General features: G+C 35.8%; 1 protein-coding gene across 1 annotated transcript; it reads right to left on the bottom strand.

Moving 5' to 3' along the window:
* Nucleotides 1–4562: 4562 nt before the first annotated feature.
* Nucleotides 4563–11733, bottom strand: LOC130986200 (putative DUF21 domain-containing protein At3g13070, chloroplastic). Its single transcript, XM_057909514.1, has 14 exons — nucleotides 10940–11733; nucleotides 10285–10382; nucleotides 10101–10194; nucleotides 9074–9151; nucleotides 8833–8936; nucleotides 8255–8336; nucleotides 7823–7962; nucleotides 7675–7753; nucleotides 7228–7291; nucleotides 6750–6841; nucleotides 6565–6630; nucleotides 6104–6220; nucleotides 5476–5655; nucleotides 4563–5282 (listed from the first exon to the last, which is right to left on the bottom strand). The coding sequence occupies exons 1-14, from the start codon at nucleotides 11513–11515 to the stop codon at nucleotides 5043–5045; spliced, it is 2010 nt and encodes a 669-aa protein (XP_057765497.1). The 5' UTR covers nucleotides 11516–11733; the 3' UTR covers nucleotides 4563–5042.
* Between the last annotated feature and the right edge of the window lie 1605 nt (nucleotides 11734–13338).

The following is a 13338-nucleotide window of genomic DNA, read 5'->3' as shown; positions in this document are numbered from 1 at the left end:
CCGTCCCAGATCCGGCGTTGTTGCTGTTGTACTTCTTCTCGGGCCGCCACCCCAGCCTCTCTCCTTCACATTCTACTCTCTTCTGTCAACATTCAAACAAGTATTAATTCATTATTCATGACAAGATCATGAATTATGGTACAGTACCTTGGAATCTCCATTCAGACTAGCCTGTTGTTCATGAATTACAGCAGCCCGAGAAGAAGTACAGCAGCGCCTGTGAAGGAGAGAGGCTGGGGTGGCGGCCTGAGAAGAAGTACAGCAGCAACAGCGCCGGATCTGGGACGGTGGCCGCGCTGTCGGGCAGGAGCAGGCGGCGGCTGGCGGAGAATGACGCCGGAGAAGGAGGCGGTGGCGGCTGGGCGCAGCTGTGGTGAGGAGAAAACAGAGGGAGAACGAGAGAGAGGGAGAGAGGTCGAAGGGGGCGAGAGATGAGGGAAGAAGGGAGATAGGAAGAAGGGGGAAGGGAGAGGAGGCAGGGCCGCCGGCTCCGGTGGCGGCGCTGCCGTCTGGAGGCGGCAGTAGGAGGGAGACAGAGAGGGAGAAAATGAGGTCCATGTTTTGCCCTTAATGGTGGGCTCCACGCAATAAAAAAAATTAAAATTCGGACGGAGTTAACTCTCCGTTAGACGGAGGGGTCTACTTGACGCAAAACATGGACCTTAGGGGTTTAGTTGAGACACCCCTGCGCATAGGGTTGTATTGGCTACAAGGGGCCTCTACGTTAGGGGCTAAATTGATACTTAACCCTAAAATTTAATAGGGTAAATATCATGGAAACTCCTGAACTATACCCGCTTTATCAAAAATACCCTTAAACTTTCGAAATGTTCTCTAAAACAAACCCTCAAACTATCTGGTTTTATCAAATATATACCACATGTATTTTTCAGTCAACAGAAACGTGATATAGCTCGCCTGATGCCACAATGTAATTTATATTCTATTTTTTTTTTTTTAAATTACATGGCAAAAATAAGGGCTCTTAACTGGGCAAAATATACCACATGTATTTTTTTTTTCAATTCTTATCTTCTTTTATTATACAATGTAAATTTTCAGTTCAATTTAAATACTATGCATTTTTTTTTGTACCACTTAAATACACTTAGGGTGCGTTCATTTTGATGGATGGGAGAAGGAGGGACAATACAAATTCATGCCTTTAAATATCTCCTTTTTTATCCCATATTTTACACAAAAGAGAAACTCACCATTTTTCCTTCCTTATTTTCATTTTAACGAGGGATAATATTATCTCTTTATTTTTTAAGGTATAATATTATCACTCCTTGAAGTGAAAATAAGGAAGGAAAAATGGTCCTTCTATTTAGAGGAGATAAAAAGCAAATACACCCTTATAAAATTTTATAGTATTACTATTATTCATTATAAATTCGTACGAATAAGTAGAGCGTGCATCGCACGGGTAAAATCTAGTTTTCAATAAAGCAGCGGTGGCGGCGGAAGATTTGGCGCTGCCGTAGCCCTAGTTTCGTTATCGCCAGCTATATATTTGGGCTCAACCAGTATTTCTTATTTGGGCCTTCTGAAGAATAATGACGTTGATAATTCAACTGTCACAGATTTGAACTTTCCAAATTAGTATTATTTTCTTGAAACAAATTATAAAAGATATTTGTTGAAATCCAATATTTCCTGAAAAAACAAATTGATTAGATAATTAATGTACAATTAGATTATAACAATATATGTTAAATATCAAATAAATAAGTTTATATATTCAATATTTCTCACAAGTATATTGATGAATAAATATAAGCCAATGAGTCTAGTAGTGTTAAATTTAACTTTTACTTGTTTATATTAACGAGCCTCACAAAATGAAGTTCAACGGACTTTCGCCGAATTGAAATTATGCTCCGACGAATAAAAGTAAGCTCATATAATATAATCATATTACATCTAAAAAATTAAGACATCTAGATGTAGTTACAAATTCAACACAACCATTAAACATAAGCGCGCGATTAGTGCACTATTTTGAACTCGGACATTATTTAATTTTTAATGTATTGAATCCTAAATTTCATAACGGATGAGTCTTATGTGTCAACGGTGTCATCGTATCGACGAGAGGCGAAGGAGCCGGTGGCAGATGGCGGCGAGAGGGAGTGGTAGATGACAGAGGTAGGAGGGGATGGAGGGAAGGAGAAAGGGAAGTAATGGTGGTGGTGAGAAATGAGATGGGGAGCGGCTGGTAGAGAAAGAATCAAATGTGAGAGGAGAGTTATAATGAATTGATTAAGAATTTTAGTTAAGCTTAACTATGGCTCAAAAAGGAAACATCTCATTATTTGGGACAATCCAAAAAAAATACAGGCTATAAATAATGGGACGGGAGTAGTAAATTCATATTTATTTATTATTATTGTTATTTTAGATAGGAGCTATACTAAGTAAAACTATAGCTATAAATAGAATTATCCTCCAAACATAAATCAGCACTGAAAACAATTGTCCAGCTCGGCATGAAAATAGGATTATAACACAAGGTCCGAGCGGATTGGCTTGAGTCCACGAGCTAAATCAGAATTTCAAATTGGATCGTAACAGTTAGTTATTGTATCATTAAGATTAATTTAACTTAAGGGTGAGCTCATGTTATTTTTAAAAGGCAATAGGAAAATAAGAGAGAACCTTGATTTTAGTCCAAATTTTTTTTGATTAATAATTTGAGACACTAAACACATAAACAATCTATAATTATTTATCTATCTAGATTTATAAGCCCTATCAAATATGCAAGTAAAAATAATATGATCCAGCTTGGGCTGTCAAATCAGGCTGGCCATCTCTAGTCAAAATACATAAAATGGGCTATATATTACGTATCTAGTTCATGTTTGGTTGGGTATTTTCGGAGGTTAGAAAAAGATTTAATTAATTGAATTCATTACTTGTTGTTTGGGTTCGATAATAAGTTAACCATTACCTTTACTTGAGGATAATTCAATTACCCAATTTGTTACCCCTCAAAATAGAGGGGAAACAAAATAAATAGAATCCCTTACTAACGATTTCTTTCCATTGTTAAACCAACACTAAAAAAAGTAGTAATAGTTATTGTTACAATTTCACCCATTTATTTGATTTTATTCCTCTACTTGAATCAAACGAACACTTAAACACAATGAGACCAAATGGCGTTGATGGTACGACCACAATAGGTGGTGTGATTTTCTACTATTAACCCAACTAATTGATGCGTAGTCTGTCGAGTAACTTAATCGAGATTCACTATAAATTAAATTTTAAAAAATAAAATTGTACTTGAGTAGAGTTTAGTGATATAAAATCGTTCACCACGATGATGAATCAAAATGATGAGTTAATACGATTTAGCCACTTAATTACAATTAAAAAATAATATTATTCTCATTTTAGTCTTAAACACGTATATCAATACTCAATAATTATCCTTCAGTATAACAACACGAACGTTGCAAAATAACATTAATAATAATTAATAGAGTAAATAACAAAATATTAAAAAATAAAAATAAAAAGTTTGCATAGACATGTGGAGCTCGAACCCTTTTTAAAAAGATAATTTTAGGACCATTTTTTATTTCAAACTCGTATAATAATACCCGCTAATTATCCAAATTCATTTTAATTTATAAAATATCTAATTAATTAAATATAAGTTGTTACAATAATTGATTATTTGTCTTAATAAGATCTCAACATTACAAAATTAGCATTAATAATAAATACCAATAAATTATTAATTAGTTGTTACAATACTTAATTATTTGTCTTAATAAGATTCAAATATAAATATCCACTAATTATTCATTTCATCTAAAACTTGCATATTAATAATAGTTAACTTTCAGAACTCATTTGAATTTATAAAAATCTATATATAATACTCCCTCCGTCCACTAATTGTTGGCCTACTTTCCTTTTTGGTCCGTCCACCAATTTATGTCCTACCCATTTATAGTAAGTCTTTATAATTTTTTAATTGGTGGGTTCCAATAAACAATACACTTTTTCTCCACTCAACTAATAAACAATACACTTTGTGGGTCCCTTTCTCCACTCAACTAATAAACAATATATTTTGTGGATCCCTTTCTCCACTCACTACACTTTTTCTTAAAATCCGTGTTTTGCCTCCTAGGCCAACAATTAGTGGACAGAGGAAATAGTATAAACAGATGAGTTTTTTTTTTCAAATTTTCTCTCTCATCTCAACTTTTTCCACCAATTTTTTTTTCTCTTATTATTATTATTATTATTATTATTATTATTAACTTTGATTCATGAAAAAAATATTAAATATGGATGATAAAAGCAATTTAAAAGCATTTTACTACTGATTTCAAATTATGTAACAAAGGAGAAGTGAGGAGGATGTTTTGAATGTTTAGCCACCTAGTACCAAAGAGGATATATCCGATGCTAGGATGTTATGTCCAAGCAATGGGTTCTTCATGACAAGTGCACACTGTTTCTCTTCACTCTTCAGTGCTCACTTTTCCTTAAACTGAAAAAGAAAATCATCATCAAAAACTCCAAAACAACCAAGGTATTGAGCACAACTTGTTAGAAAAAGTAAATACAAGGCTGTTTCTGTTTCTCCCACATCACAGCATGGTTGAGAGAGAGAGAGAGAGAGATGCGGACAAAATTTCCACCTTCAACCTCTCAAATAATTTCAACAAAGATTCCAAACAATTAACCTCTATCGAACTCTACATCAGCTGGCAGCAATGACATTTAGGAAGGAAAAATCTTATAACATTCCTTGGGAAGATCCATGAATAAAACTCAGACAAGGCCATGTTGAAAAGACCCTAGTTACTCAGAGCTAAATGGCCATCCGTTATAGGTCCGATAAGTTACCCTTCATTCTTCCGGAATCCAAATGTGAGGATTCATATTCAACCATACACAAGAACGGCACTAAGAATAATTCAAACTTAGTCTCCACTTGTTCCTGTAGGTGAAAAGAATGAGGCTGCATCTAATGGCCACTTATTTCCTATTTCCCTTTTCCATCAAGACGCTTACTTTTTACTTACTTGATCAGCATTGTCTTCCTGTACAGACATTACACAATCATTTGACATATCATCAACTGGGACCTCATGATCATCTGTCCTATCTGATTCATCATCGCTCATAGATCTTCTCCTCCAAAGTTTCGATATAAAACGAGTTACCCCTCTGTTCTCTACGGATGCCTCTTCATTGTTTATTCTTTCAAAACGAACAGCACTTACTTTTCTGGCATTTCCTGCTAGTATCTGCACCAATCATTTCAACTTGAATTAATATAATAAATGAACTACTACATTAATTAAATATATATATATTGATTCATACATCATATAGCAGCACTGCTTTTCTGTGTTTTTTTTTTTTGGCTTATAACATAAAAAGGGGAGTGAAAAGTCAAGGACTGAAGAAAGATAAGGTATGTAGAAAAACCAAACAAACCTCAAGCTTAAATATTTGAGTTTTCTCATTTTCTTCTTGGCGGTCAGATTCGGGCTCATCATAATCAACATGGTCCTCCTGATTTTCTCTTTCAAGGACTACTTTTATTGTCTCACCTGTTCTTGGGATATATCCGAATGCCTCGCAGACAAAACCTGAAACTGTTTCATATTGATGACCCTGCATCATAGGGAAACAATGTCAACAAGAATGATACTGAATTGCAACTTTACAGAGTTCTGGATTCGCCAATAGCCAAATACTACGCAACTGTTTCCTCCTTTAGAAAGAAGATGTGCTAATAATGTTCCTCGAACATGATATAACTAAGTATTATATGCAAACTGCTACTAATCATAATAGTGCTCCTCAAACATGTAATGTTAATTATTTACATGCAAGCTGCTATTAGCCACAAACCTTCGAAAAGAAGATTGCTAAATTATCTCCAATCTCATGGATATGTTACATTTGAACCTTGAGTTCTCGTCACAAAAGAACAACATACTAACCGGAAGAATAGTATGCATCATATTAGAGATTTGATCTAAGATTAGTGTGCTGTGATTATCATCAGATCAGAGAGCACTGTTTGAAATAAAATAAAAGATGAGCAAATTCAGAGTACCTCTGGCATTTTAATGTTAAGATCTTCAGAAAGCTGATCTATTGATGTATTGGCATCCACATCATATATGCCTTCAGCACGCATGACAACATAACCAGTCTTTTTCTGGATTTCCTCCTATAAAACAAATAAAATTTGTCATGAGGAAAACTAGGGTTGGTTTAGAAATCTAACTGATATAATTAAAATGAGATCTTTAAGATAGCAAGCAAAAGAGTCCTGGATGAGCATATTAACATTTGAATGCCTCCATCTACAATTGTTCTTATCAGTTTGACCATCATGTGCAAGGAATTCACATTCTGATCAACAATCTAATTACAATATTTTTGGATCATGTACCAAATTTTGTATCAAGAAGACTATTCATAGCAGGATATGGAAACCAGTTGAGAAGAAAGAAGAGCAAGCCACCAGCAGTCACCAGAAACTTCAATCTCATTATTATCAAACAGAATTACCTTTGAGTCATTTTCATCAAAAATCTCACCAACAATTTCTTCAACTACATCTTCAAGGGTCACTATCTGTACAGCATTAAAGAAATATAATTAAAAGCAGAAGTCCAAACTTATTTAGGGTGTACATCATTTCATTAAAATGATTAGGCTTTTAATGTACTTAAAATAGAAGAAGAAAGGCTTACACCAACAGTTCCACCATATTCATTTAGAACAACAGCCATGTGAACTTTCCTGATGCGAAACTCTCTAAGAAGATTCCAAACAGACATTGAATCTGCAACATTCAATGCATTTGTATATACACAAAGAATTAAATAAACATGAATTAAAAAGACTATCACAGCCAACAAAGAGCTTCAATCTCTCTTCCTTTAACAATAAATGTAAAAATTGGACAAAAATCAAACCTTTAAGCATTATTCCGATATTTCATATATTTGGCAGGACATAATGACACTATCTCATCTTATATCTCACAAAAGATACATCTATGAAGATCACTACATGTAACTATGGAAAGATAAGAAAACCAAAATGAGTATTGGGATATTCATTTTTCCATCAATATAATCAATCGCCTAAAGCATTCCTCCCTAACATCTAATCTGAAAGGAATTCAAAACTTCAGTCATATTTTGAATTACAAGTACTATAATTTACCAGGAACAAAGTATGCAGGTTTGTGGGCCATATCTCCGACTTTAGAAGTTTCTAGCAGCTCCCCCTTCAAAACCGAACAGACAGGATATTTTCTATAAAATTAGGAGTATGAAATAACAAAATTCTGGGTAAATAAAATATACTCCCTCCGTCCCCAAAATAAGTTCCTCTTTGGGGACGGCACGGGTTTTAAGGAAAAGTAGTAAAGTGTATTGATAGTGGAGAAAAATATGTTATAATTAGTATTGGGAGTGGTGAAAAAGTGTTATAATTAGTATTGGGAGTTGTGAAAAAGTGAAAAGTAAGAATAAATAAAGTATTATTAGTGGTGGGGTAGTTGTCCAAAAATGGAAAGAAAGAAAGAGGAACTTATTTGGGGGACATCCCAAAAAGGAAAAAGAGGAACTTATTTCAGGGACGGAGGGAGTATATCAAAACTTAGTTGACCTTCTGCACGTAATCCAGGAGATCCATTGCATATGCCATGCCAACAATGTTGTCAATTCGCTCCTCAAAGACAGGCACCCTACAAGCAAGTATGTGTACTTTTTAGACCAATCATAGAATATCTAACTGTAGAAAAAGGGAGCCCTACCTAGAATACTGATGATCTACCCATTGATTGTGGAAATCTACAAGTGTCGCACCGTCATCTATGGCAACAACATCAACCAGAGGAGTCATCACCTCCCTCACATGGGTATCTTTTATTTCCAACACATTTTCAATCATATCCTGTTAAAGTCCAGTCACATTCAATAAGATACATTATCACATTCTTCCAATTACACGGAAAACTGAGCACATCCATATAAGATCAGAAAAAAGAATTATGTCAGGCAAATAAGATAATGATAAGACAGGCAATTTACAAGGTTAAAAACTTCATAGATTGCATCCTCTCCATGTGCTCAATCAATGAGAAAAGAAAATAATGTTGAACATGCAAGTTACACCATCCCACCCCGGCCTGTACAAAAAAAAAAAGGGACTATGCTAGTGATCCCAATAAAACTCATCAATTTACCTGTTCTTCCTCCTCAATTGCGCCACTTAACTCTGCTCCGCGTAACATCAGTTTTAGTTCATCTTCAGTTACATATGGTTCACTAAGAGATCACAATGAAACAGGTCAAAGTTAAGTCAATAGCACAAAGTAGTCAGAGAAACATACAAAAACCAGAGTCTTTTCAATAACAGTGACCAATTACATACTAAAGTACATGCTAACAGTACTATGCTTCATATTGAGAAGGCATTTAATTGTACTAGGGATATTGAGAAGTATTAATGCATATGAAACTGAGACAACATACTAAAGTACATGCTAACAGTACTATGCTTCATATTGGGAAGGCATTTAATTGTAATGTTGTACTGAATGTACTCTTACATCTCAAAGAAAGTAATTGTTAGTATATGAGTGCTGATCTTCCTTTAGAATAACTACTATTAATTACATCTCATTCTTTTCTGCAACTGCAGAATGCATAATTTTCTCATGAGGTCAGCAGATGCAATCAAGGATATATTAATACATCTTAGACGCACATGTAAAGACATTAGGAACATGTAATGCACATATTGTAAGTGAAGAAAACAGACCTTTTTCCTTTTAAGCCTAGCAATTTTAGCATTCCCATTGACAGATAAGTCACAACTCTCCCCACAGGATACAATACGAGGGAAAGCCATGCCACTGGCCTGACCTAAAGGCAACAGAAAGAGTAGAACATCAAAAGTGTAAAAAAGGTGTATCTTGCCCTTGGATTACTTTATTCATATTGCTCCTTAAGGCGGAGGTATAGCAACATCATGCTTGCAACCTGATCAGGTCAAAACTCACCACAAACCTAGCAACCTCAGTGGCATTGTGAACAGCAATGCTTTTTGGAGTAATTTCTGTCAGGAGCAGAATAGCAACCTGGGAATTTTGGCAATTTAAGACTATCAAACATTTTGAAGAAAACAACAGGGACAAAGGAGCTGCGGTAAAAGATTTGATCATTACACAGCATGCACCAAATATCATAAAAACAAAGACAATTAGTTTAAATAGCATTAGAAAAGATTCTACTTTTCTCGGACAAGACTCCTGGCAGAACGGTAATCGAACTTGTGACATTTCAATAAAAATAAAGAAGAAAACATGTAAGTCCTTTGAATGAACATAAATAATATCATCAGTGCTTAGCAACTGATTCATTATTTCAGAATATAGCAGAATACTTTGCTCCTAAATCTCATGATTCGTCCAACTTAAAATAGGCTTCTCAAATCATTCTACAAAGAGTAAAGATAACCAAGATCTCATTCAAAAACTACAACAAAGCATCAGAATAAATTTCAGCACTCAGAAAACAGCATATAGGGTTCACAATTTTCAGTATGAACTGTTAAATCGATAGTCCATATTGCACTGACGTCCTAATTCTCATAATTTGCATCTTTCAGAAGTAAGCAACATTCACGCTAAGGTGCGTTCACTTTGTTTGTTAATTTATCACAATAGGAGGGATAAATAAAAAATAAAAAATCTCCCTTGAAATCCCTCCTTTTTTATTCCTCATCTTCTATAAAAAAGAATTTCACCCTTTCTTATTCCTCCTTTTCACTGAGTGAAAAGGAGGAATAACACTGAGTGAAAAGGAGGAATAAGAAAGGGTGAAATTCTTTTAATAGAAAATGAGGGATAAGAAAGGAGGGATTTAAAGGGAGATTTTTTTTATCCCTCCTTTTATTGTGATAAATTAACAAACAAAGTGAACACACACCCTAAGAGTCGAGAAAACTGAAAAGCTTCTGCAAGCAGATCAACTCAGTTCCAATACAAAACTCTAGTGCAAAAGTAAAAAAGAAAACACTAAACATACCGTCATCACCCCAGTAGCTGCACTGACACCAGCTTCACCAAATATTGCAGTTGCAGCCTCAGTAACTAATGCTGTAGCACCAATATTGACCACTCTGGGCACATAAAACATCTACAATAAGAAAACAAGTTCAAATAAAAAAGAAGAAAACAGATGCAAGTCAATTTAACAAGAAGAGCATTACGTGGTGCCAATGAGGATTGTCGTCAGGAACCGAGTAACATCATTCCTTAGCATTTTGAACACACCATTCTCTGATTCTTTCTCAGCCAATTCCCGTACCTGCATTTAGTATAAATAACATTAAAATATCCTTAATGATAGCATAAACTCTATCATCAGGAAAGCCAATTTGAATTTCCAACCGAAGAAGAGGAAGCAACTTCTGATTGATCATTTTGGCCCAAACCTAATCCTTGCTATGTTGCAGTAAGTATGATTATCATTTTCAAGAAAATTATTTAAGCATAAGAAAATTCATGCGCCAAGGAACTACACATATCCATATAATGCTTCCATCACATCACAAAAATGCAAAGAACGATATTGAGCCAAAACTTCGAAGGGGACACATGAATATCCTCACTCTATTGTTAGCATGCTTTCAGATTTCAGTACGAACAAATTACTTGGTGGATGGCATCTTAATCATAATAGGCTTAATAATCTGATAGCTTTCTCCAAAATGAGCCGAGTTCATTCTCGCTGAAATACATTTCAATCATAAATACCAATATCCAATTATATAACCAAAATAAATTCCACGGCTAAGGTTCATTGACATCGCTCAAATACATTTCATTCAAAAACAAAAATACCCAATTATAAAACAGCAGCACCTTCCAAGGCCAAAGAGTAGTAATGGAGGTCTCAGCCATGGAGAAAAATGCAGAGAGGCCCAGCAGAGCCGCAAGAATCAATCCCTGCTCCTTGAAAACCGTCAAAACCTGCAAAACCTTGGGCCATGAACTCCTCATCGCCGACAAATTACGTTCCCAAACTCCATATCCCGCAGCCACAACACCCTCGGCCGCTAATGCTCTCCGACAAGTTAATATTACAACCGCACCAATCGCAACCGCAGCCGCAATGGCCAAGCCTCTCCTCGCCAAAACCTCACCAAAATCAATTGCCCTCGCTGCTGGGCTATTAATATCATCATTCACACGACAACTAGTTTTAACAGAAAGCAAAGAAAGAGGACTTCTTTTATTACAATTGAACAAAAGGATTGGGGAGTTGTAGGGCGGTGGACAACAGGAGCAGCAGGCAAGCTTCTTTGCGGCCAATTTAGGGGATAATCTCAACAAGGAACGGCGACGGAAGATGAAGGAAGGATTTGAAGCGGTGATGAGAGCGGATCGATTAAACAATGTGGTTTCAGACGCAGCCATGAAGTAGTTGTGTATGATCATAATGAATACAGCACAAACAGATTAAAAAGAGTTGGTGGTTAGTGAGAGAGAGATGAATGAAGGGGTTGTTGCGGTTGCGGGAGTCTGAATGCAGCAGCTGCGAAGCTCATCGTGGTTTATTGTTGTCCCAGAGCTACGACTGGTGTAGCTCTGCGGATTTCTTTTCTCTGTACGCTGGAATCGAAGGGAAGGTTTCAGCCAACTTGCAGCACTTAATGACGAATATACCCCTCTCTAATCTCAAATATTGCTTTTCTTATCCCTCCATACCTCTTAAAACTCAATTCTTCACTTTAAGTTTAGGGTTACTAATGGACCAAATTACTCGTCACCTATTTAAATTTTGACTTGATAAATATTAAATTAACCTCATTTCGTCAAACTTGTTTAAACAATTGAACTAAAAATATGAATTTATAAAATGTTTCAGTATTCACTATAAGTATAAATTAATGTATTTATCGTTAATGTGGTAATGTTATATAAACATAAGGGGTAATTGTCCCTAAATACATTTTTTGGAATTGCACATCACATTTAAAATCCGCTTTATAATACATAACCTTTCCTTTTCTTCTGAAATTGCACATGGTCAACCAACCACCAACCGAAAAAATGACGTGGATGCCGGAAACGCCACATATACACGCCGAAAAAATAAAAATTAATTGATGTGGCAGCCATGTAGGAAATTATAATTTTTTTTTTTTGCTATTAAATTCGAATTTCCAGAATATAGAATTAAGGCATTAATTTCTCAAATTCCCAGTTTTCCCCTAAATCCCCTAGTTTTACAATTTCCCCATTCGCAACAAATTGTCGAACGGACAGATCTTTATCGGCTTGCACCGAACATGATGGTTGGCCTCCTGACATCGCTGATCGCAACCTTCCATCACTAGATCCCACGAAAACAACAATTTCCCATCAGCCCTGCAGTTCTACCATAATCAACAACACGACAACGATAAATGCATTTAAACTAGCCAAAAAATGATTATATCAACTAAGTTTTCAGCATAGTAGGCCCTGGATAAAGAAAGCAACTCATGCCAAATGCACAATGAAAATTCAAATTGTCGGCTTATTCGCTTTAATTGAGTTCATGGAATCTATCCAAATTAGCAGCTGATGTTAGGGGAAAGATCGTAATCTAGGTTAAATCAACGGCGACACGTTCGTCTCCCTGCCTGGTTCGTCTCGTGAGCCAGAGCTTTGATCGTCGGTTCGTCGCGTGCGCTGGAGCCTTCGCCGCCGATTCGTGTTGGTGTAATCGCTAGAGCAAGTGTAATCGTTGGAGCTGGAGCCTCTCTTGGTGTTGGTGTAATCGCTGGAGCTAGGGCAATGTGGAGCAGATCGCTGGACGCTAAGGCAATTGTGGAGCATATCGAAATTTAAGTCTGAACGCTAGAGCAATTGTAAAATTGGGGGAAATTGTAAAATTAGGGAATTTAGGGAAAATTGGAGATTTGAGAAATTAATACCTTAATTCTATATTCTGGAAATTCGAATTTAATAGCAAAAAAAATTATAATTTCCTACATGGCTGCCACATCAATTTTTTTTTTTCGGCGTGTTTATGTGGCGTTTCCGACATCCACGTCATTTTTCCGGTTGATGGTTGGTTGACCATGTGCAATTCCAGAAGAAAAAGAAAAGTTATGTATTATGAGACGGATTTTAAAGGTGATGTGCAATTCCAGAAAATGAGGAAATGTAATGTATTTAGAGGCAATTACCCCTAAACATAAAAGTCAACAAGGCGCTTTTGGAGAATTTGCTAGTTGCGGATTGGATTATTCTGCGGCGTCAGCAAAATCAAA

Source organism: Salvia miltiorrhiza, chromosome 5, assembly GCF_028751815.1.
Source record: "Salvia miltiorrhiza cultivar Shanhuang (shh) chromosome 5, IMPLAD_Smil_shh, whole genome shotgun sequence".
In the NCBI taxonomy this organism is placed as follows: Eukaryota; Viridiplantae; Streptophyta; class Magnoliopsida; order Lamiales; family Lamiaceae; genus Salvia; species Salvia miltiorrhiza.
This window is presented reverse-complemented; position numbering and strand designations above follow the sequence as displayed.

Coding starts and splice junctions, on each gene's coding strand:
- LOC130986200 (XM_057909514.1), bottom strand. CDS start 11,515: ATGATCATACACAACTACTTCATGGCTGCGTCTGAAACCACATTGTTT. Junction 10,195..10,284: donor ACAATCCTCATTGGCACCAC/GTAATGCTCTTC, acceptor TTATGTGCCCAG/AGTGGTCAATATTGGTGCTA. Junction 5,283..5,475: donor CTCAAATATTTAAGCTTGAG/GTTTGTTTGGTT, acceptor TGATTGGTGCAG/ATACTAGCAGGAAATGCCAG.